Below are 24,516 nucleotides of genomic sequence, written 5' to 3' on the forward strand. Positions count from 1 at the left end.
CGAGGGGTTATCTTATCGCAAGGCGATACCAGGGTCTTTCAAGGCCGTAGGATGAATGAGTTAGAAGCAGCGCACTCTGAGTTGAGACAATGAAGCCGACACCTCGAGACAAAGCGCTTGGCTCTCGCACAAGCCCAATTCGAACGAGAACAGTCGATGAAGTGAGAGTGCCGTTGGGCAGCTGGACCGAATCCCAAAGCAACGTGACACGCAACGATGGCGAATGCGCAGTCAGGGACTGGAGTGTCGCCGAGAGTCAAGACGCACTAGAAGCTTCCCCGCTTATTAAGTAGGTCCAGAGAGCGTCCCTGGTGTGGCTGCGCGTGTGATGTTGTAGCTGAGACGATGGAAACAGAGATGTCTGAGCGTCGACAGTGCAGTGGGATGGTTTGAACCTGCAGCTGGGACAGATTTGGTGTTCCCTCCGGTAGCGCAACGGTTCGTCCAACGTGACAATCAAAGAATGCCGCCGTATCTGTGCTGGGATTGAAGTTGTGGTATCCTTTCATTCGTTATTGTCGGGTGGAGAACTACTCCAATAAACGCTGCTTGCTCAATTGCTACGTCCAGTCCTGGAGCTCCAGTGACAACGACTTCCTGGTTCCGTATCGATATCGTTACATGCTACATGGCTTGGTTCCTCTCCTGTGCCTATGAGGCGAATGGAGATACCTCAGGGTTGAATTGCATGATGTCGAAGCTTGTGGGCAGAGGAGCACAGCACATTTTAAAAGATGCGATGCTGTCAAATGAATGCTTGCCAAAAGGCAGGGCAGGGGAGGGTGTCGTGATCGAAGGGTTTCCAGCATAGCGAGCTATCTTCTGAAGTTCAACAATCAGGGATCTACCTATGAGACTCTACATCTTAAGGGCGCCTGCGCCTGGAGATTGCCTGCAGGACGAATCAACAACCTCTTTCGTGACTTCCTTCTGAATGTCACCTGCACAGACACTTCGAAGACAGCGCGTACTTGATGCTGTCGGCTTTTGCCCTCCGAGTCCAACGTACGTGAGGTAGCTTCACCTCGATGCAGGCACTCGCTCGGCCAATCGGCCGCCCACAATGTATCAGTTAGCCGAGGTGGGCCCGGACACCAGCGTGACCAGCCCCGGGCCCCTTCCTTGCTAACATCCCCTCCAAGCACCACTTGTACCCGTCGCACCCCGGCCAGCTCACGCCTCACTGTCTTCGCAAACCTACAATTCCTCAGCTCCAAAGGAAATCGTCCTCGAAAATTCGACCTTTGCGACACAAGCCCTCTGCCTCGTCTTCCACCCGGGCTTGCCGTAACAAAGGGTGCAGTGCCTCTCTTGACCCATTGTGCCACCAATTGTCCCTCGAGAACCAGAGCTCACCCGCCACGTGTGTTGCGATTCGAAGTGGTGGAGGAAACCATGGCGACGCGCAGCGACGCGCCCGAGGTGCGCGAGTCCATCGAGGCCAAAGTTACCAACGACGTCGAGATGACCGACGCCCCGGATGCCAACCCCGTCGGCGCGAACCGAACCGAACCGACAGTCACCGCGAAAATGGACGGTCCTGAGAAAATGGACGTCGACCCTGACGCAGACGCGGATGCTGACGGAGAAGCGGACGTAGATGCAGACGCGGACGCGGATGCCGATGCCGATGCAGAAGCTGATGCCGATGCCGATGCTGATGCCGATGGAGACCCCGATGACGGTGCTGCATCACCCGTAGAATCCGAGCCGGGCGACCTTTTGGACGTCATTCAGACCCTCAACACTACCCTCAGCAACTGCAAGGACGAAGAGTATGTCTTGACTAGCTGCAGTGTTTTGCGCATCACCTCGCTGACAATAACGGTTGTAGTGGAGAATGGTTGGCGGCTAGTTTCCAGCGCATCCCGAACAAGCGCCAGTTGCCCGACTATTTCGAAATCATCGAGAACCCCATTGCCTTTAGCACGATTCGCGTATGTGAAAGCCGTCCTGGAAGCACCGAGACAGTTCCAAATGGCTAACATCTTGCAGCACAAGATTCAGAAAAAGCAGTACACAGATTTCCCCGAGTTCGTTCGTGATGTCGCCCAGATCTGCCACAACGCGCAGGTGTACAACCGCCCTTCTTCGGCCATCTTCAAAAGCGCCACTGTAATCCGAGATCTGCTCAAGCGGGAGCTTCAGAAACTTGTCACCAAAGGCACTATCAAACCAGAGGAGGCCGAGCTGCCGGACCTAGGCGAGCTTCCACCTGCTGAAGACTCTTCTCCAGAAGCCGAGTCCGAGGAGGACGAGGAGGAGGAAGAGGAGGAAGAAGAGGAAGAGGAAGAAGACGACGACGACTCTGATGAAGACGGAAAGCGACGCCGAAGTAGGAGGCGCGGCCGGACTTCGCTCACCAAGCGGCAGCTCGAAGAGGCCAGGGAGGAGGACGAGCATAAGAAGCGCGGTCGTCCCCCCAAGGTCTTGACTCCTCTCGAGGCTCGTATCCACAATGTCATCAAGGGTCTGCGCAAGGTCCAGTCGGACGACGGCGACTTGCTCATTGGCCCCTTTGAAAAGCTGCCTGACAAGATCGCAAACCCGGACTACTACCAGGTCATCACCAACCCGATTGCGCTGGACAACATCAAGAGAAAGGCCAAGAGGAAGAAGTATGCGACTGTAGACGACCTCCTTACGGACATCGACCTCATGTTTAACAACGCCAAGGAATACAACGAGGAGGGCAGCGACATCTACGAAGCTGCCGTCGAGTTGCAAAAGCAAGCGCACGAGCTGGCCAGACAAGAGAAGGCGAGACCTGATGATGAATTCCGTGATGAGGACGGAAAGCTGCCCTTGTCAGAGATCCAGCACAACGGCCAGATATGGCGAGTGGGTGAGTTTTTTGGGTTCAAACATGGAGGCGGCTAAGACGACAAGTGGCTGACAACTTTCCCCGTAGGTGACTGGGTGCATATCCGCAACGTCAACGACATGGCCAAACCCATCGTCGCCCAGATCTTCCGCACGTGGCAGGACCGTGCCGGCCAGCGGTGGATCAACGCTTGCTGGTACTATCGTCCGGAGCAGACGGTGCACAGATACGAGAAGCACTTTTTTGAGAACGAGGTGGCCAAGACGGGTCAGTACCGCGACCACCAGATCGAGGAGGTGCTCGATCGATGTTTTGTCATGTTTGTGACGCGCTTCAACAAGGGCCGGCCGCGCGGGCTACCGGCGGACAAGGAGGTGTACGTGTGCGAGTCTCGATACAACGAGGCGACATGCCGGTTCAACAAGATCAAGACGTGGACCAGCTGCGTGCCGGACGAGGTGCGCGAAAGAGACTACCAAATGGATCTGTTTGACCAACCGCGGCGGCTTAAGAAGGTCCCGAGCCCGATCAAACATTTGCTGCAGGCGGACGCGAGGGAAACGGACGAGCTGCCCAAGCCAACCTGGGGTGCCGCAAACGCGCCGCCCATTATCGGTGCCGTGCATCGGCGGCCTCGAGAAGCAAACGTAAGTCGCCATGAGATTCCAGTTTGCCCGTTTTCTGCTTTTCTATCCTTGACGGACGACGCGTCGCTGCCCGGCGCCACCGTCTTTCCCATATCTTCCCACATCATGCACCGCCTTGCCGTGCCGCCTCCTGAGCGTAGGCTGCGGATGGGCACCTGTCTTCCGCCCAGCGGCACCACACCCTCACATTCCCTCTCTCGGTTATCCAGTACAGGTAGATAAAGGGAGCGACGGGCAGGGGATAACAGCACCCTGCAGCCCGTCTCAAACACCCCCAAACAATTTCCCGCTTCTCTCATTCTCGCCCTCACTTCACCCTCGCTTTACACTCGCTTGGTCTCCTTCCGGGGTGGTTTCTTGTCTACTCACCTCTTTTGTTTCCTGGCTCTCGCGATACATAGCCTGCTCTCCGTCCGACATCGCTGACAGACCACTCCGCTGGTACAGGAAACGCCCCCTCCCGAGCCGACACCGTCGCCGCCGCCTCTGGCTCAAGAACCCGCACGGCGCCCTTCGGTCCTCCAGGCGATGCGGCAGACGCCCAGCGACATGTCGATGGGAAACCCTCCCACGCCTTACGGACACGGGATGGGAGCCGCGCCGTCGCCATCGCCAGCCATGTACGCGCAGCAGTACACACCTCAGCATGCGTCGGCATCACCAGTCGCGGTCGGCCATCAAACGCCGGTGCCTCTACCCCAAATTCCTCACCAGGCGTCTCACTCTCCGCAACAGCCCATGCGTCCATGTTCCAGCAGCAGGGGTTCGCGGGCAGCCCGTTCCAACAGCACCAGCAGCACCCGCACCAGCACCACGCGCACCCACAGCACCCACACCAGCATCCCCACCCGCAACAGCACCAGCAGCAACAGCACCACCACCAGCCCCCACGGCGGTGGCGCCCCCGTACCAGCAGCAGCACCACCCGCAGCACCACCATCAGGCCCAAGCGCCCGTCCCACAGCACCAACACCACCAACCGCACCACCAGATGCATCCACAAATGATGCCAGCAAATCCTTTGGGCCCGACCTACAATCACCATCCGATGCAGCCTCACCCGTCTGCAGCCCGCACCCCCATGGCCGCGACGCCGAATGCCATGCAGCCCAACAACGCCTACAACCCGCCACGGCCGCCCGAGGTTTTCACGCTGCCCGACGCCGTCAACGACCAGATCCCCGAGGAGGTGCGCAGCCGGTACAACAGGGACGAGGGCGGCAGAATCATTTTCTTCACCACACCGCCCGTCGCCCGCCCCGAACACGGCCTTGCACCGGACAACGCCAACTCGGGCCACAGCCTCGCCTACCTTGCCAAGAGCAACCCGGCATGGCTGTCGGAACGCACCGCCCGCGCCAAGGCCTTTTCCGCCGCCAAGCAGAAGGAGCTGAAGACCAAGATGGCCATTGACGAGATCACCAAGGGCAAGACCCAGGAGGAGCTGCGCGAATGGGCCAGCGACTCGTGGGCTCTGTATTGGAAGAGCCACGCTCAGGAGACGAACCGCATGCGCGACGAGGGCGACCTGGACGAGCACGAGCGGCTCATGGCCGAGCAGCGCCGTGCCCGAGTCAAGTCCCGAAGAGCACGTGAGGAGGAGGCTGAGCGGGCCGAGGAGGCCAAGAAGGCCAACTACCTCGACGAGATTTACCACGCCCATTCCAGCCTGCGGTTGTCCAAGCCTCGCGTCGGATGAGCCACTTGCCTTCACGGCGCGAATGATGAAAAGCCACGGTCATCCTGCACCGCTGTCGGTGGAGGCCTTCGGGGTAGACGCAAGAGGAGTTTTGGCGGATCGGAACTGCTGTGATACCTTTTTTTTATTTTAAACCAGGCTTTGGGAGTTGACGGGAACGAATGGCTCGCTGTGCCAACCACCTTGGACGTTCAAGGGGGTTCATGATTCATTGTACAACAATAATACACTCAAAATTGGACGGACAGTCGACCATCGGTGCTCTCTTTTGTTCATGATGTGTTTGCCGCAAAATCGCGCAGCCTGGTACCGCGGCATCTGTCCCTCTCCTCGGTCATTAGCTTTGTGTCTTGGTGGTGCTGGCGCGCGCAGCAAGTGTCTTTCATCGACAGAGCGTCTTATGTCGACGTTTGTTCTTTGATACGGCGGCAGCTTCTTTGTCTACCTGGAACATGAAAGCGCCAATTGAGTTTCATCGAGGTGGCGACTCGGATTGGAGCTCATGCAATGTCTCATTCCACTCATCAGATCCATCGTCCAAGCCGTCGTGGTTCTGACGACTCAACCAGAGATTTGCAAATGAATGAATAACAAATGTATGAATAAAAACACGTTGGATCCCATTGTTCAGGATAGAATGGCCGGACGAGAGACGACAGCAGGCACCCGTACCTGAGACTGAGTGAGTGAGTGAGTGAGTGAGACTAAGGTAGCCTACGTACATTGATTTGAGTGACTCCCGTCCGATGAGGATTTGCCTCAGGACCCTTGCCCCACCCGCTCTCGCTCATGCGCAGCGCTAAGCACCATAGGTACACAGTATCATGTATCTGTAGGTAGTATTCGTAAGAGAAACAGCCAGCCCCGGGCAGGCTAGCGCAGATCTGATTCGCTCCTCCCGAGCCCAACCCGGGCCCAAAGAGCGTGTGGCCCGCCCGCCGGACGTTCCTGCCCGTGCTTGCCCACATTTGACACTATGAGGCCTCTGGGGTCACAGCAGCTCGGTTTCTGGGGGGGCAAACTTCTCTACTACGCCTTCACCTCATGCAGTCCGACACGCTAAATGAGCCTCAGCGCGGCTAATTGATTCGCTGACGTTCTCGACTTGCCGACCTCAACCTCTCAATCTCTCTCTCTCTCTCTCACCTCCGCCCGCCTCCTCATCCCCTTCACCTCCTCACCTCACCTTTTTGCCTCTTACCGCAAACTGCTGCTCACCCTCATAAACCCCCTCGGAGGAAACCGACCACCTTTCACGACCTTTCTTCTTGACTTTCGTTTTCTGGTTTACTGTCCTTCCGGGTTCACGTTCGTCGCAACTTCGCCGCCCTCATTTTTGGTACCACATCGGATCAACCACAGTCTGCGTGCTTTTGGGCCACAACTTCTCTGTCTCTTTCCTTCCGGGTCCTCTATTTGACGCTGGTTTGGCACGAGCAAGGACTATCTCTTATTCGGAGCGATTTACGGTTCTCGATCTATACTTTCGGCTCTGCTGGTGCTCTCGATATTTACAGCTGCATCTTCCCGCGGACGCGGTGCTGAGCCAACGCCACCCAAAGCTGACGGTTGACCGGGACCTCGACAAGAGCCATCCGTCACACGCCCGATCTTCGACATATCGCCCTGTTAGACTTTGATCCTGCCAACGGTCTCAACGGGCGTGCCACCCGAACACCATACTTAATCTACACTTCCCTCGATCCCACCGCAGACCGTCCAATGAGTACACGTGCTTTGAGCATCAAAGTTTGACTTCACGATAGTTGCCCTCGAACAGCCCGGTACACAACCTGAACGTCCTCGAGACTTTCCAACGTTCCCCGGTCTCGTGTTCCATGGAACTGCACTCTGGCACAAATCACCCAAGATCTTACGCCCCTTTTCTATGCCATAAATTCATATAAATCGGACAAGATGGCCTCCTCTCTCTTCTCTCGAAGAAAGCCCCGCCACAGACATCGACCTTCTAGTCCCGTCATCAAGACACCGACAATACAGAATCTTTCCAGCGCTTCACCCACACCTATATCCACATCCACAACGCTTGGAGACTTTTCAAGGATCTTTGATTCTTTTCATTCTGACAAGCCTTCATCTATCTCTTTTACCACCCCTACCTCCACCGAAGACGCTCATCAGCCGCTCTTCTCCTCGTCTGAGCCTCATCATCTGACTCAGAGCCACTCCCCGAGCTCGCGTGTCCTCTTCTTCATTCCCGATCACATCATCAGAGAAACGATGCCATCTCAAGAGTCGAAGGTGCCGAAGTTGAAGTCGGCCAAGACGGCCACTGCTACCACCTCAAAGCCTGAGGTCATGACTACTAGCACCAAGCCTCGCTCTTGTGCCGTGGCTAAGGCCGTCCTCCCTCCGTCCCCACCTCTTTCTACCACTTCGGATGATTCTTTCCACCATTCGGAAGCGGCATCATCCACGGGTGGCTTTGATCGCGCCAACGTCGTTCGCAACGGCGGTGCTGCGTTGTCTGACATCACTACGCCTCCCACCACTCCTCCTTGTCAGCAGACCACCTCTCCGGCTTCGTCGGATGGCCTGGACCTTGCTGGCGAACGACTTTTGAAGAGACAACTTTTCAACAGGTCTCGGGTGGTTGTCAATGAGACCTTGAGTGCTCGTCTCATCCATCACTTCGGGGCCCACGACCAACGGCTTAAGGAGAAATTCCCAGAGCAATATGCCAACGGTATCCATGAGTTTTATGACGGCTCCAACATTACCGTTAGCTTCTACAATGCTGAGAAGAAGCGACGTGGCATGGATAAGAAGGACTATTTGCCTGCCTTCTTCAGTCTTCCCGCCTTTCGGGACGTGCTGGAACGCGATAGGCTGGTCAAGCGGCGTTACATTGCTGGCTCAAAAAATAAGATGGGCGTCGAGCCTCAATACCTGTTACAGGCACGATGCCTCGGCTTCGAGACCCATGTTTTCGATCGAGTGCGCAAGTTTCCTGCGTCTTCTGACTCCGAGGACGAGTTCCGGGGACCGCAGATGCGCGAGCAGGGTGTCGATGAGCTAGTCCATCTCGGCATGGCGGAAAGCATGTTGGACGTGAAGCCCAGCATCATGATTCTTGCTACTGGAGACGGCAACGTCGGCGAATTCTCGAAGGGTTTCCCCGAGTTCGTCAAGAAAGCTCTGAAAAGAGGCTGGATTGTCGAGGTCTACTCGTTCGCCGAGAGCGCCCATTCTGTCTGGAAAGACCCTTCCTTCATCAACGACCCGGAGTGGGACGGCCGCTTGAGCTTCCATCCATTGGACAGCTTCATCCACGACTTTGTCGACCCGAGCAGGGATCAGGTCTCTCACCCTGCCGAGTCTGCCGCGGCCTCGCGCTCTTACAACAAGAAGAGCAAGGCGGTAAAAACGATGAAGACCATCACCATTCCGGTTGACTCTCCGGCTTCCAACTCTGTACCTCAGCAGACTGCCGCCGTCTTCCAATCACGAACCTGTACCCCGGTTGCTTGGTCTGTTCAGGCTTCGCCCGTCAATCTACCATCATCCGTTCACAGCCCGCAGGGGGTCTTCGCCGACGGTGCAACGGGCTACTTTGCTACGCACACGCAGCAATTTGCCCACAGCTACACGGCGTCCTATCCTCAGTACCAAGCCTCTTCGCAGTCTTATCACTCGTATTACCAGCAGATTCTGGGAGGCTATGACTACACTGCCGCTCTGGCGAGGAACCCTGCCATGCCCGTCACCTCACCCTCTTGGGTGTAGGTAGGCTGGCGCTTTTACTTGACACACCATTGCGCCCAATGTTCGCCGAAAGGTAGCACTGGCGTCTTTGATGGTTTTTTCATTTTTTTTCATTACATCATGTTCATCGAAATGGGTAGCCTGCTTGACCTCGTGCGTCTCGCAGGGAGGATATACTGGTGAGGGAATACGGCCTGGAAGATGGCTTGACCCGGAAGAGGAAAGAAGAGGGGCTCCTTGCCTGCTCCAGTCCAAGGCATAGTTACTGGCAGGCGTCTGCTTGGGCATGAGACAAGGCCTTCGCACTCATTTGACGCTCGCCACACACTCCTTTTACTTTGGCCTTGTTCGACTTGGCATTGGAAAACACATGATCGTCATCTCACCCTCTACTCTACTCTACTCTACTCCTTTGGCATTTACGATAGGTGCTCCTTGAGAGACTTTTGGCTCGCTTGTTCGATTACAAGCTGAGCGTTGGGTCTTGTTTCTGGGCGGTTGTTCCAACGGAGTCGGGTTTGATTTGCAGAGTCGGTTGTTTATCTCCCTACTTTCCCACTGGGCTGTTTTGCATGGTAGCGGGGAAATGAACATGAAGTGTCTTTTTTCCCCCAGGAGAGGCAGAACGACGGACGTTACGAGAGCCTTTTTTTCTTTCTTGTCTTTCGTTTCCTCGTCCACGCGAGGAGACACGGATGATGATGACTTGAGATACCCACCTCTTACACAAAACGGCGTTTGGATCATGCGAGAGGCAGGTTGTTTAGCAGGGGATGGCTCCGGAAGAGGAGAGACGAATGCAACATGAGTTTACTAGAGAGAGAGAGAGAGAGAGAGAGAGAGAGAGAGACGTCGATAAAATCAAGAGGCATAAGCTGCCTGTTCCCATCAACCACCCGTCCTGCTCGTGATGACCCCCATGAGGCCTTCTTCTCCGGTACATGCCCGTACAATCGCGCAAGGCACTGCCGCTGCTCAATCGGCCGGCTCCCAGGACTCGCTCACATACATCCTCGTCAGCCGTGAGGTGGCGCGTACTGTTCCCTTCCGAAAAATCACCTCCCAGCAACAAAGGCCGCTATTAATACACTTCACGGGGGGAGGGTCAGCCATACGGAGCGGTCACGTCGCGACGACCGGACAGCACCGTCGAGGGCCGGCATTGGCAAGTCATGGGGTATGTTCATTCAGCTACGTCTCGTTCGTTTGTAAATGGCCAAAGACCCAGGCCGACGACCGCAACCCCCCACCCCCTGCCCTTGCCCCCTCCTCTCAAGTCGTCGTTTCCAGAAGCCCGTCTCTCTCACGGATGAGGAGACCTTTCCATGACGACTCGGCAAGAAATGGGGATACAGAGAACAGGCGTAAGGGAGGGTTGAGAGAATAAAAAGACAGATGTGGTGTTTAAGTAAAAAAAAAAAAAGCCGCTTCCAACCAGCCTCTCATAAAAAAATTTGTTCGCTTCCTTTTCTAGACCCAAACAGCATTATGGAGTCGCCCCTTCGCCAGCCCCCAAGACAGGAACGGCTTCCATCCAGACGTCCTCGACATGATCTTTCCGCAATAATAAAAGAAAGACTGCTTTTCTCCCTCTCCTCCTGTGACGGGGAGAGCCCAAAATATGCCTATCCACCCGAAATGATGTCGACATGGTATTGAAAGCTTGTCATCCGGCCGTAAACCAGTGGCCTCAGGCCACCGACAAAGGTGCTCCGAAATTCCACCCGATCCGAGAGCGCCTCGTATATGTTTTGTTTAGATAATAACTGAAGAAGAACAAAAAGTCGCTGGTCAAGCCCGCTTCTTTGTTGACATCGGCTCCAAGCAGTGGCAGGGAGCTAAGCGTGGCCATTAAGATCGTAGAGAAGCAAAAGAGTAGTGGTATCTCGAGGGGGGGGAACGCAATCGAACTGAGCATATGGGAGAAAAAGCCCCAATATGATGCAGAGCACCTCGGTCAGCACCGGTCGGTACCGGTCGGCCTCTGATTACTCCCGTATGGAAGTCATACCACCGCCGCTGCCACCCTCGAGGAGAGGTTGACTCGGAGGGGGCATGTTATTGTGACTTTTGGAAACGGAAACCGAAGTCGCGGGTGTTGCGTTGCCAGACGATCCCTCGCTGGGTCGAGCAGGCGTGCTGCTGCTGGCCTTGACTTCGTTCTGGAGCTGAGACGAGTGTATGGGCGAGTTCGACTTCTTGCTTTGCGCATCGGCATTGGTGTTCCCACCTCCCCGGGACGAATTACGCGGCGAAACCCGACCAACCTATTCCTCATTAATATCGTGATCCTCCGGGCCATCTACCAAAGAGGGCTCGGTGCTTCTCACCTGCTTTGCCCAGCGGAGGCCACAGCTGTTGCACAGGTCTCTTTGACCACTAGGCCCTCTTCGCCATTCAGGCGTGTTACGCGTATGGCAGTTGGCGCAGTCGCGGACGACATTGCCGACTCCCTTTCTTCTCTTTCTCTTCTTCTTATTCGATAGTAAGCCGCCCAGTTCTTCGGCAAGGATCCTATTAACCTTCTCCATCTGGCGCAACTCAAACTGCCAGCTGGAGCACTTGGTCGTCCGGAGCTCGTCAAAGATGTTGTCGTCTGAAGCCAAAGCTGCCTCCTGCGAGCCCGGAATCGTCTTGCCGCCTGGTACGGACATCGGCCCAGTCTTTGTTAGATCGGTGTTCTGAGTGGGCTGCGCGTTCGGAATGACTTGAGAAGTGGATTTGACGCTGCCAGGCGGTGTAGCTGCCGGTGCAATGGCCCTTGAAGAAGCCTTTAGGAGCTTGGTCTGTGCCAGCAAAAAAGTCGGTTTCTGGCCATCTGCGGCGTCCCCGGGGTACAGTATTGTTTGTGCTTGAAGGACCTGTCCTCTCCTGTTGTGAACTTCGTGTTTGCAAGTAACAATCTTACCCCTTCTTGCCTTCTCAATCGCTCGACCAAATTCAGCACGACTCTCTCTGCGCATCAGCTCCTGCATGCTGGTGCCTATCAGGGAGTCTGGCTGTAAGTCGAGCAGAGAGCGAATATTGGAGGAGACGAACAGGAACATGCCAGATACCGAGATCTTTGTCCATAATTCGCTGTCGCCGATGCCTCCGTGTGCTTCCAAGTCTCGCCGGCTCAATGCAAAGACAGGTCGTTTTCTTCCTACCAGAATGATGCACTTCCTGCCCTTGCCGTGTTCGAAGAACAGCGAGCCATGGCTTTCGAACCACGTGTAGCCACTCTGTTTCCGTCTAATGCGGAAAACGATGTTGACTGAGTTGCCAGCAGTGGCGTCCTTCAACTCTCGGGTTACGGGTACAATGTCGGACGGATGGCAGACGGTTGACAGCGAGTTGCCAACCAACTCAGTCGCATCGTACTCCAACACTCTCTTGCAAGATGGTGAAAGATAAAGAAACAGCCCTTGAGAGAAAGGACGTGCACCACGTCATCAGTATTCTCCAGCAGCATCTTGTCCCACGACTGTTTGTGCCAGTCAGACACCACGCCCTTCGGATTGAACTGCTGCAGTAGTGTGGACACATCGTCAACACCAAGCGTCTGTCCATTCTCGGGCTCGACTGTGTTCACAGTCGGAGGTGTCCAGATATACTGGCCAATGTCGCTATGCTTGTAGTTAACTTTGACGCCGCCAGCTTCCTGGCCTTGAGCAATGGCATCCGGACACTCTACCAGATCGATCTGAAAGCCGACGAAGAAACGTACTTCGTTGGGATCGTCCCACGGAATGGGAATCATGGTCAAGAGGTTGAGGAAAGGCTTTCCGCCCTTGCGGTAGTTGATCAAGCTTTGCTGGACCTCGCGACCCTCGGCGATCTTCTTCTTCAAGTTGTAGACAGATGCGTCGTCTACAAACTCGCGCTTGGAGCCGGCTTCCACCTTGCCATCCGGTGCCTGAAGAAAGCGACAGTTTTGACCGACAATCTCATGGCGGCTGTAGCCCGTCAAATTCTGAAAGTTGTCCGAGACGTAGATGATGGGACAGTCGTTCAATGAGACGTCGCAAACGACGAATGCGCAGGACATGTCCACGGCGCCCAAGTGGATTTCGGGATCTTTTCGTGTCGCCACGTACCATAACGCTCGGAGCATGTCGAAGCCGCTCTTGGAGTAGACGTTCTTCTCCTTGGACTCGGCGCGAGGAGTCTGGGGTCCTCCGGCAGGAGTAGTTTCTGCAGTAGGCGGCGCGGCCGCGACCTGGCTTGCTGCCATTGAAGAAGATCGGTTGTTAGGGGATTGTGATGAAGTCTGGCCCGAGTTGCTCGACATCTCGCGTGATAACGAGGTTGGAGTTGTCTGCGTAGGGCCGTTCGAGTTCGGACCGTAGTTCACGGCCTGGCCGTTAACCCGAGACGAGTTGTCTCCCGACGGCTGATACTGCTGGTTCATGCTCATGGGATCGTTGTCCCCGTTATTCATGTCCAGTGGGGTGTTGAGAGCACTCTGTGATGTTGCCCCGGGTGTTTCATCGGCGCCCAAGTCCATGGTCATGTCGGCAGCGTTTGTGTTTAGGGGGCTCGGGAACGCGTTGGCCATTGAGGTCTGAGCATACATGTTCATACTTGATGTTGTAGGCATCGTAGGAACCGACATGCTGGAGTAGTTTGGAGGCATCATCGAGCTCATCATGTCGGGTGAAAAGGTGGTGAAGGCATTCGTCGGCGACATCTGCAGTGCGTCCTGAGCGGAGTACGCATCCATGGGACCCGGAACGGATATGTTCCCAGGCACGTGGTTCCCCATGGCTCCGACGTTGTTGGACATGGAACTGTCCATGCCGTTGCCTATTGGGCTGGCCATAGTGAACTCGCCGTTCATTGACGCCGGGTTCTGGAAAGGGTAGTTGAGCATCTGGTTGTCGTCGGCGCCGAATTCCATCATGGACACTCTTCTGTTGCGGGCGCCGTTCTGACCGCTCTGGTTCGAGGGCATATATGACTGGGTTATGCTGCGACGGCGTTGAAGTTCGTGGTGGTTGTCCCGAATGATGTCGTCGAGAGAGTCGCCGGTGCCGCCGCCGCCGTTGCCACCGCCGCCGCCCATCATGGACATGCCATGACCTTGGTTCATATGCTGGTAGCCGTGGCCGCCGGCCTGTCCTGTGCCCTGCATCTGGCGTTGCTGAGACTGTTGCGACATCTGTCGCTGTAGCTCCTGGGGAGTGAGCTGTGGGTAGAAGGCCTCCATGGCGAGCGCATCTGTCTCGAAGAGACTTTCTCGTCAAATGGGGGGCCCAAGGCTGTCGGACGATTTTTGGTGGGGGGTTAAAAGTCGTCTAGGCGGTTTTGACGGTTCTGTCGTCCACCTTGTACTTTTCTCTCCCAAGACGCCGGCTTAAGTGGTGCCACCTGTGCATCCGGTCGGGGATGCGTTGTCGCGTTGCGGCCCTCGGTTTTCCAGTTTCAAATCTATACAATTGTCGAATAGTATGGATGTGAGGGTGGCCGGAGGGAGGGAAACGTCGTTGGCTGCGTCAGAAGCAGGCTGCAGCGATTGAATATCGTCCAGTTAGGATGTCGCGGCGCGGCAGGAACTCCGGTTCAGTTCAGCGCGGAATGGAGCGGCGCGGTCGTCGAATCGAGGCAGCGAGGAAGAAATGATGGCTTCGTCGGATGATGTTGCGGGATCGTATCGAGTACTGGCGATGAGTTTATCGGGACTCGGAGGTGGTGGAAGGTCGTGGTAGGTCCCAGATGGGGATTGCTGCGGGGGGGAGAAGATGGAGATGTTGGTGGTTCGGTGATTGTAGTCGGTCGTATTTGCAGGCGCAGGCGGCAAGGAGGGGAGGGGAAGAATTGGGGGCGGCACAAATGTCTATGGACCGCCCGTTGTAATAGCACCCCAAAGGTTCCTGAGGCGTGGGTGTGTGTGTGTCTGTCCAAGGGGAGGAGAGCGTGTGTCGGTGGGTGTGTGCGCGTGTGTGCGTGTGTGCCGTAGTGCCTTCGCCTTGGCCTGATGTACCTCCTAATAGGTGGCGAGTCGTTTCCCTGGGAGTGAATGTTTCTGGCGTTAGGTACCGCTGTCTCGCAGTTGCGGTCGCTGGCTTCTGGCTTTGGCACTGACCCGAGGGATGGGGAAGAGCGGCGGGCGGGACTGGGATTGAGAGACACGAGAGCAACGGAGGAAGCCAGAGAGAGAAAGAGACGGGGGGAAGACAAGAGACCCGAAAGAGGAGCTTGGGCTGTAACGTGCCGTGCTATGCAATCCAGCAGTCGGGCAGTGGGAGTGTTGCAGGGACATGGAAGGACGGAAAGACAAGGCATGCCCGGTGTGTTTTCCCCGGCATCCAAAATCAAGAGTATTCTTTTTTTTTCCTTTCCTTTTTTCTCTCCGATTCTTTATTTCCTGTCCCTGTTGCTTTCGAACCCCGGTTTTCCGGCTGTTTCAATCGAGGGATGTGCCCATTGGACCAGGCACCACACGTATTCGAGTATGCACCTTATGCATCGCTTGATAATCCCAGGGTTCAGGAGGGGTGCAGTGTACACTACTAGTTAGTACTGACTGTCTCGCCGCACAGGATAGGCATAGGCCGAAGACTGGAGTCGGGTCGAAGGCCAATTGCCTAGGTAATTCTCTCGCAAAGTGGCAACGCACCACCGCTTTTTCAGAAGCCGGGTTTGGGTTTTCACCTTCGGCCGGGAGAGATTAGGCTCAAGCAAGACCGAGCAACCCGTGAAAGGCGCGGCTATCATCAGAGCCAGGCTAAGTGAGGATCCTACTTCGAGGCTCTATTTGGGTTCTCAAACTCAACGGGCACCAAAGATGCAGACTGTGTATGAGCAGTGGCATCCTAACAGGGCACTGGATGAGTATAATGCGGCAAAGTATGGTTGCACACTCCATCGGCAGAGCAGCGCGGCGGACGGGTAGCTGCATGTATCTCTACCGTCGTCTTGGTCTGCCTAGTCTCGCCACGCCGCCGACATTTGCTAGTACATAGATCCAAATGCCCAAGACCCAAGACCCAGATGGGCCCAAATAGTTGGAATGATGTACCCGGTACTGTCTACGCGGTACGTACGAGATTCCACACGAGGCTGCGAAAAGTATCCGCAATGGTGGGCTTGGAGCAACTGCAGACAAGTAACATGTACCCGTGGAGGGCCCTGTGCGCTCTGTCGCGAGCGGGAAGGGTGGGTGGGATGAGCTGGGATGAAGAAGCAAGACTTGAGCGCCTGGGAGGTTTCTCGGCCGTGACACTTGTGGTGGTGGCATCGTCCGGTACAGAGTTGCGTCGAGAGTCGGCGCTGCCAGGCGTGCGAGGTGAGATGGAAACGGACCTGGCGTGACGAGAGGTCAGCACATGTCTATCAGCCCAGGCCAGGAATGTCCAAGATTGTAGTTTATCCTCATGCAAGGCGGTATGTTAGACGTCGCTTTGCTATCAAAAAGCTCGAAATAGTGCGTGTACGCGTGCTTCGCTTTAGCCTGATATATGCCGGTTGCAAGGCGTGCGGGATGCACACAAGCGTTTCTGAAGAATGCGTGCGGCAAATGGCATGCAACCGCTGTGGAATGATGGTGTTCCGAGGCCAAATGGCGTATCGCAGGAGACTGGCAAAGCAGGCAAATGAGGTGTACGTGCTGAGGAGGGCACCTGTCTGTACGTACATGTCTAACAGGGGGGCGCGAGGATGACGGCATTGGCTTCGAGTACTTGACAAGACCTGGGGCTCCGTAGCATGCTAGGGACATCCAAAAGTATTGACAAGTACCGTAAACTGGGGTCTGCTTACCCAGGCAGGCCCAATGCTCCACACTGACGTGCATCTGGATTCTAAGTGGAGGAACTTGCGACCCATCATATGCCAATGAACTGGCAGCCGCCCACACCACATGGCGCTCACACCTGTAGACATTATGGGCTTTGCTATGCCCGCCCGCGTCTGGCGAGAAACGCTGTTTGCCGGTAATCCAGCACCAACCCACTCAGTGGCACAGCTGTCGGTGGTTGAGGAATCATTCGACCCCTCTAAAGATCAGAGACGAGTACTCTCTGCAAATGTGCCCGGCTTAGCCTGTGCCTGGAGCTTGTCTGAGGAAGGCAAGCTAAAGTCGTAAAGCCCAGGCGAGTCGAGAGTAAGATGACCGGCATAATCCGCCGCAGTAGGGGGATATGGTAGGTATCTTGAACATGCATTCTAACCCGAGTCCAGGTTTCGGCCCCAGGAGGAGCGGCGCCGGTGCGGATGCGGACGTGGTCCGGGTCTCAGTACCTTTATCCGTGTTAACCGATCCCCGGCGTCTACGTCTAACCAGACCGGCCGCCCAGTGTCCTAATGGATAGGTAGTCGAGCAGGCAATATCTCTCAAAGAAGCAGTGATGGACCCTCGTCGAGACCTAGGCCTAGACGTCAAGCTCAGCACCTTCGTGCCCCTGGGAAGCTGTAGATCTAGCACTACCGCCCTGATAGGTATCACAAAGGTGAGCAAGTGGACGGGCCGAGACCGCTGCTCGTAAGGATGTCCCTTTGCGTTAGACGCCGCAGCAAGACGACGGCTCTATAAACAGAGCACGGCTTTCGCATCCTCACCAGTACTTTCCCCCCCTGACAGCTCCGTTTGGGTACTCTCAGCACGGTCAGTGTTGCTTACTTAATACAGGGACAGGGGGGTCATGGACAAGCAAAGTTAACTTTAGCCCAACAGAATCAATGTCGTCATACCTCCTAAACTCCAGACGGCCCAAACCGTCCGACACCGAGTGTGCAGACGAGACCAAAGGAGCTCCGGCACCACTCCTACTGACTCTCCCTCCAACGCCGCAAACACAACCATCATTGCACCCAAGCTCGAGCAGGAGAACGAACCGTTGGTCTCATCCCACATCTCACCGACTCGTCTCCTCGTGCTATCTAGCGCTAACAGACGGGGCTTGCTTCATGGGACGTGTATTCCACTAACATTCCCTCCCATCGTCCACCCGCGCCCCCTTTTCTCCTCCCTTCATCTCTCAGTAGGGGACAGGCCGGGCATCGCAGATGTTTACAATGGCTGGATATGGATACAACGCGATCGCGACCCCTCAATTCGATTCTCATCGGTGATCGAATTCTGCCACGTCCACATTACACCCCCTTGGCTGCAAGCTCCGGTGTTCCCTCCCCAATCTCCATGGTAGGTAGTAGGACAAATAACCAAGCGGCCCGAACCTCAGCGTGACTCTGCAAATGACCATCAGTGTGGCATGGCCGTCAACTGTTCAGTGCCCCTCCGCACAAACCATCCCTATGCGTGGTCGTCGTAATTACCCGTTGTTCGCGATCTGTCCGTCGTCGTCCTGTTGGACTGATCGCTAACCGTCTGACTCGTAGCAGCCTCGACAGCCTTTCGTCTCAGCCGCCTTGCCTTTCTCTAAGCCCATACCATTTCCGTCTTCCGCTACGCTTTTACCCTCTCTAACTTTGGTATTTCCGCCTCGACGGAGCCAACCGCGATGAGCAAAAAGCACCTAATGCCTTGCCCGCACACACACACATACAACACCACCACCACCACCACACACGCTTGTACAAAGAAAAGTGCCCTGCAGTGCGTGGCCCTGCGCCTTTCAAGGCGCCAGCCAGACCAGCAGCTCTCCGCCGCCATGTGACGAGCCATCGACGACCCGGAAGAAGTAAAGATCATCGAAGCATAACCCGCCAAGTGCGTTGTCCAACAGACGGTTGGTTCCCTTGCACCGTTCCTGGTCATCGAGATATGTCTCTCTATCTCTCCAAGAAAAAAAAAAAGGCCAGATAGCCAATCCTATTGTCGGTCATGTGCGAAATAGCTTCAATCCCTCGCATATGTTAGCAGGTGTTGTTGCCCCAGCCCAAGGATAACAACCCGGTGGTTGTATGCCTCGCATCGCCTTCGCTTGCCCTCCCTCTATCAAGCAAGGGCGAGAGGGGAACGGAACAGAAGCGGTTCCAGTTTGTGTCGGTCGGCGCACAAACGGACGTGCATCAATAGCGCCAGAGCCATGAAAAACCGCAACTAGTCGTCCAATTCACAGCTGTCCTGGTTTCCCGCGGTCCGTCAACAGCGGCATTTTCAGACCAGAGACAGGGAAAGTGTGCCCCCCGCGTAGCCGTCGCGCGTGACCCTTGAGCCCATAAAGGCCTCGCGATGCAAGGATCCGAGAAGTCGATGGTGCTTTTCTGTATGACAGCCGGTATCTATCGATAGCGGAGCAATGCAATACCAGATTACCATATCCCGGATGGCATTCTTGTGATTGATGTGTGGAGACACACGGCCGGCTCAAGACATCGACAGCGGCGAAGGCGACCACGATGGCGGGAAGCACAAAGACTCTGCTTTCAGCCTTCACTACCCCGGGATCACAGCGCTGGGACAGTTGAGACCTATCCTATCAGGCCGGACTGCTGGGCCAATCGGTTGAGAAGAAGGAACGAGTACAATGTCGGTGGGTGGCTTGCCGTCTAGTCAAAGTGAAGGGCAAGAACTGGGGGAGTCTAAACCCCCACCTCGTCTGTCCATCCCCTCCCCCCCCCCCCCCCCCCCCCCCCCCCCCCCCCCCCCCCCCTGAACTGCATGGACAGGCAACATGGCAATTCCATTTGCCCATGTTTGGGTCCTCCGTACTTTTCCTCCCTGCGCTGCTTGTCTCTGGAAAGCCCTTGGCCAACCAATCAGACTCACAATAATCGACCTGACTTTGCCCACCAGCTCGGTCAACCAGCCACCAGTAACGCGGCGGCTCCCCTCCCAAATCTCCGACCGCCTCTGCCTCCCAATCTCCCATTCTCCCAATTTTCAACCGAGCCTATAATTGTTTTCCTCTGGTCGAGAGTCCACCGCGGGCGCGCGATGTGACTCAAGATTGTTCCCAAGGCAATTCTGCCACTTCTCTGGTCGCCCGGTCCGGGCAGAACAAATCCGTAAGCGCCCCCAGCTGAACAGAATCTCCATTCTCCAGTACCGCCGGCTTTGGGGGGGGGTAAGCATGAGAATGCACAGAGGCTGAGAATGACACCACTTTCTTTACACGATGTGAGACTGGCCGAGACCAGGCAAGCTGAAGCAGCAGCCGCCACTACTTCTTTCCCGGACAACGTGCCCCCCGTTTCCGTAACTCGGCTTGGCCTTCTTTGAATACGTCATCTTCCTTCTCCAAGAATGCGGCGTTTCAAGCAAAGAGGCTCGAGTCGGATCCGACCAGGCATAGATAGCTCCGTGGAGTCCGGTCCTTCGGGATCGTGGTCTCTTCTCGTAGCGGCCGGTTTTCTTGGCTGCAGGCGTGGTCCCCCGTCTCCCTCTAGTGGTGTTTGCCCATGTATTACCGAGCTGTCTGTCCGGGTGGAGTCGTCAACGTTGGCCTCTCTGAATGTCTATAACCTATCCAACCAAATCAAAGATTGTGCAGTTTACATCGCCTATGCGTTGAGTAGCCCGCTGGCAAAGTACTTTGGTATTCTTGTCCTATCTCTCCCCCTTTACTTGGTATCGTGATGGTCAGGCTAGGAATCGTCACACCGGCAACTCCAGAGGCCAACACTCGGCCCTGAACATGGGTCGCCTATCCTGTCCATTGCCCATCAACATCAATCCGGATGGCAACACAGCCCCATCTCACAAGCATGACTCATCTTCGATGAATAGATCATATCTGCGTAGATTTCTATCTGCAAAAGCAACCACTCCTTTATATCATCATACGGTATCACTCCTTTAGCGTCAGCGAAGAGGGAACCGATGGAGAGAACACGAAGAAGACGGCCGAAGCGGCCTTCTTGCCATCCACCTTCACCTCCTCTACTTGTCTTCCCCATTATCCCTGCCGCCCAGCTTCGCCCATGCTGGAACTTGGCTCGAACGAGGCAGCTATCCAAGTCCAGTACTGTGCTGGTGTCAGAGTGACTTTTTCCCTCTCATCTCGGTGCCTGTGGTATCATCGACTGCTTCCCCTCTTCTAATACAACACTCTCGTCATGTCACCCCGTTCGGCGCCGGTTTTCCTTTTGAAGCTCTCCCAGCTCAGTGCTCCACGTTCAAGAGAAGTACGACGTGATTGTTCGTTGAGACTCAGGCGAGAACTGCTGCAGAAGTGGCGTGGGGTCCACACCCGCCTGGGACAGGAGGGCCTTGATGGCACCTACCACGCGGCTTGCGGTCTGTCCTTGGAGAGTGTCTGCCTCCAGTGCCTGGGCGGTGAGCACGAACACCTTGCCAGCCTGGTTGACGACAGCCGGGTGTTGCCTGTGCATCGTACATTAGCTATGATTCACAATTTGCGATTGGTTATGTTCACTCACTTGTCAATCAGCTCTGCCAAGTAAGCATACGCGTAAGGCGCCGCCTCTTCGTCGTTCGTCACCGGGAGTGTCTCGATCCACTGAGCAACGATGTTGTTGGGGTCTTGCACTGAGCCAGCGTTGTAGTGAAGGATCTTTGCAATGGCGGCACAAGCGTTCTCGGTCGCGTACACATTGTCCTCGCTCCGTGCATCGGGCACTTGCGTGACTTGGAAGAGGAAAGGCATGGCGCCGCCCAAGAACTGAGCCCAGGGGAGGCCGCCACGGTGGGCGGCCACACCGATGCCGTAAGCAGCAGCTTGCCGAATGGCGGGCGACGAGTCTCTGCAGCCGTCAACCAGAGGCTGGGTGATGAGATTGGCGTACTTTTGGCTCTCGGGGCCGCAGTACTCGAGAACATCGTCCATGATGCAGAGGCCCCATTGACGCTGGGTGGGGTCGTCCGACTTGAGGAAGCCCTCATACGTGGGAAGCAGGCGCTCCCACGCCGGGAGGAAGGCAGCACCGTGGTTCTTGAAGATGGCGTGGAAAGCCTTGTTCATATCGGACAGGAGGGTCTGATCGTCCTCAATGGCCAACAAGACGTCGTCAGCCTCATCTTCTGCATCCTCGGCCGCAACGCCCTCCTTGTCCTCGAGACGCTGGGCAACGCGGTCTTTGTAGTCTTCGATAGCAGAGTGAACCGAATCGATGAAGCGGGAGAGGTGCACGGCCGAAAGGCACTCCTTACCAACAACCTCCACAGACTCGTAGAAGCACTGGTACATCTCGGCAAGGGTGTCAATGGCTGGCTCAGCCGTCAACACCTCAAGAAGCTTGTCCACAGTCGCAGCCCACAGTCCGTTGAGCTCGTTAGAGGGGCTCCGTAGGTCTTCTTGTATGAGCTGAGGAGCTGCGGTACCAGCTTGGCCGAGATAAATCGGACGGGGTCGTGGAAGAAGAAGGCCAAACCAGGGAGAGCAATCTTCTCCATGATCTCGGCCACGTAAGGAGCGAAGCTGCCCTCGAGTACCTGGGCGTAGACGACCAAGAGCTCAATGGCCATGTTCTTGTCCTCCATGGTGCTGGTTCGGATACCAATCATCTTGCCCTTAAGAGGGACAAGTTCCCAGCCGTCCTCCTGCTGAATCTGCTCCACCTGGTCCTCGTCATCGAGAAGCTGGATGTCAGCCTTGGCGCCGGCGAGCTCAAGGAGAGGAGGCATGACATTGGGCAGGAAGGGGAGGAATTCCTGTCCAAGCACCCTGCACATGCGGCCCCAGCAGTGCATGAGGTACTGAGCCTGCGGATCATCGGGGTCCGTAATGTTCTGCTGGATGGAGGCAAGGAGCTGGACAAGAGTCATGGCGTCTTGGCCAAGCCTCTCCTTTCCAACTGCCAAAGCAATCAGAGTAGCGCACTCCATAGCCTTAGCGCGGAGGAGGCGGAACTCTTTGTCGTTCTCCCTCTGCAAAACACTGACCAACAGAGGCATCAGAGTGTCATAGTACTTGGAGAATGCGGCCTCGGCAGCGTCAGCAATGGTTGCAATGGTCGACAAGGCCTGCTCCTGGACGTAGCGCTTCTCGTTTTGTAACAGCTGGAAAAGGTGAGAGAGCAGCTCGTCAAGGTAGGGCTCCAAGATGGATTTCTCGGCCTCCTCGCAGAAGTTGACCAGGGCAGCAGCGGCGTGCGACTTGACGCGAGCCTCGGGCGACTCGAGAACAGGAATGATGGCCTTGAGCACGCGGTCGTAGTAGTCGGTCTGCATCTTGGGCGCAAAGTCGGTGCTCATCTGACCCAGCGCGTTGCAGCCAGCCCAACGCACACGGGGGTGCGGGTCCTTCAACGCAGGAACAACGAGGTCGAGGACTTGGCTGAGCTCGCCGATCATCAGCTCCCGGCAGCCTTCAGAGATGGCGGAGATGGCCATGAGGGCCGCGTGTCTGTCCCTCCAGGCCATGGAGGTCATCATGCGGGGCAGCCAGTTGAAGGTCGGTGCCAGAATGGTTTGTCCTCCAAGCTTGTTAGCGAGTCGATCCATGCATTGCTCTCCAGCAACATGGTTCTGGTCGCTTTCCTCCTGGTCAAGCTGGACGCAGGTCAGTATCCATACCGTCATCACCCATGGCAGGGAAGCTACTCACATCGTCAGACGCCAGCCATTCAGCGGCATCATCGTCGTCCTCGCCGAGGTCGGTCATGAGACTGAGACATTGGGTAATCATGTCGTTGGTGTAGGTGGCGTCCTTTCGGCACAGCGAGGGCGCGTAGTCGGCGAAAGTAGCCATCAACTCGAGCGCGTTCTGGCGGCAGAGGTTGTCGAGTTCCTTGTCCTGGATCACGGACACGCTGAACTGGACAAGGTTATGGAAAAGAGGCTTGAACATCTTGGGCGCCGTCTCGGCCATGTCAATAAGGGCGACAAGGGCGCTGCTGAGGTCCTCGGAATCGTGGCTGTCCTTGATTGGGGGCAGGATGTTGAGGACGTCGGGGATCAGAGGGTAGTACTTGGGCTGCACCTTCTTTCCCAAGCTCCTGAAGAAGGCTGCAAAGGCCTCCATGGCGGCCAAGCGCACCTTGTTGCAAGTCAGCCGGCTTGTAGCCAACGGGGGCTGTGTCGGGGTTGTCCTACCTGCACGGAATCATCCTTGAAGCCCTTCTGGAAGGCCTGGATAACGGTATCCTCGTGCTGCTTCTCGATGATGCCCGGGGTCGTAGCGAAGACACGGAAAGCAGTCTCGCGCTTCTCGGCGTCGGGGGCGATGCTAAGCTGGAAAAGACCGCCCAGCAGCTCGGGCCAGGAATCATCTGCCATGGTGTCAGGCTCAAGTTTCCGGGAAAGGGTATGGAGTGAAATGCGAGCATCGGCGACGTACTGTTCTCAGTGTATTGTCTCGCGACCTCGGCGACGGCGTCACTGATTTTATTCCGCACAGCACGCTGGAAATCGCCGCCGAGGCTCTCGAGAAGCTTCTGGCGAATGGCAGCAGCCTGGTCCTGGGACAAGGACAAGAACATGTCGACAAGGTCGCCGCGCTCATTCTTGCGGCTCTTGGAGGCGATTCTTCGGAAGATGACGGCGGCAAAGGATCGTATCTGAAGAGGGTGGGATGGTGGTTAGCGCCAGGTCGCAAGACGAAGGACGAAGAGGGACGGGCGAGGGGAGCTGGCAGGTGGGAGACGCAGAGGGAGGGAGGGAGGGAGGGAGCATACCGAAGCATCGGAGGCAACTTGGATCTGCTCAGCCAGGCCCATCAACAAAACCTCGGGTCTGTTGGCGGTCCAGTTGTTCTGGAGGTGGTCTTCGGCTTGGGTTCGGACAGAGTTGTCTGGGGACTGCAGAGCTTGCAGCAGCTGGGACAGCTCTGCGT

The 24,516-nt window shown here is 56.1% G+C and overlaps 4 protein-coding genes across 4 annotated transcripts; 3 read left to right on the top strand and 1 right to left on the bottom strand.

Annotated features, from left to right (window-relative positions):
* Window positions 1-1,395: 1,395 nt before the first annotated feature.
* ColSpa_00064 (chromatin structure-remodeling complex subunit RSC1) lies at window positions 1,396-4,478 on the top strand (the record flags this gene model as incomplete). Its single annotated transcript, XM_049266276.1, has 5 exons — window positions 1,396-1,775; window positions 1,835-1,937; window positions 1,996-2,845; window positions 2,912-3,471; window positions 3,873-4,478. The coding sequence occupies 5 exons, from the start codon at window positions 1,396-1,398 to the stop codon at window positions 4,476-4,478; spliced, it is 2,499 nt and encodes an 832-aa protein (XP_049122233.1).
* A 74-nt stretch (window positions 4,479-4,552) lies between these two features.
* On the top strand, window positions 4,553-5,170 carry ColSpa_00065 (uncharacterized protein; the record flags this gene model as incomplete). The annotated part of the gene is made up of 1 exon (XM_049266277.1): window positions 4,553-5,170. One exon carries the CDS (start codon window positions 4,553-4,555, stop codon window positions 5,168-5,170), a length of 618 nt encoding a protein of 205 aa, XP_049122234.1.
* A 2,241-nt stretch (window positions 5,171-7,411) lies between these two features.
* ColSpa_00066 (uncharacterized protein) lies at window positions 7,412-8,917 on the top strand (the record flags this gene model as incomplete). The annotated part of the gene is made up of 1 exon (XM_049266278.1): window positions 7,412-8,917. One exon carries the CDS (start codon window positions 7,412-7,414, stop codon window positions 8,915-8,917), a length of 1,506 nt encoding a protein of 501 aa, XP_049122235.1.
* A 2,246-nt stretch (window positions 8,918-11,163) lies between these two features.
* Window positions 11,164-14,087, bottom strand: ColSpa_00067 (white collar 1 protein; the record flags this gene model as incomplete). The annotated part of the gene is made up of 2 exons (XM_049266279.1): window positions 11,164-12,270; window positions 12,324-14,087. The coding sequence occupies 2 exons, from the start codon at window positions 14,085-14,087 to the stop codon at window positions 11,164-11,166; spliced, it is 2,871 nt and encodes a 956-aa protein (XP_049122236.1).
* Between the last annotated feature and the right edge of the window lie 10,429 nt (window positions 14,088-24,516).

Source organism: Colletotrichum spaethianum, assembly GCF_022836535.1.
Source record: "Colletotrichum spaethianum MAFF 239500 DNA, contig01, whole genome shotgun sequence".
NCBI classification, from domain to species: domain Eukaryota; kingdom Fungi; phylum Ascomycota; class Sordariomycetes; order Glomerellales; family Glomerellaceae; genus Colletotrichum; species Colletotrichum spaethianum.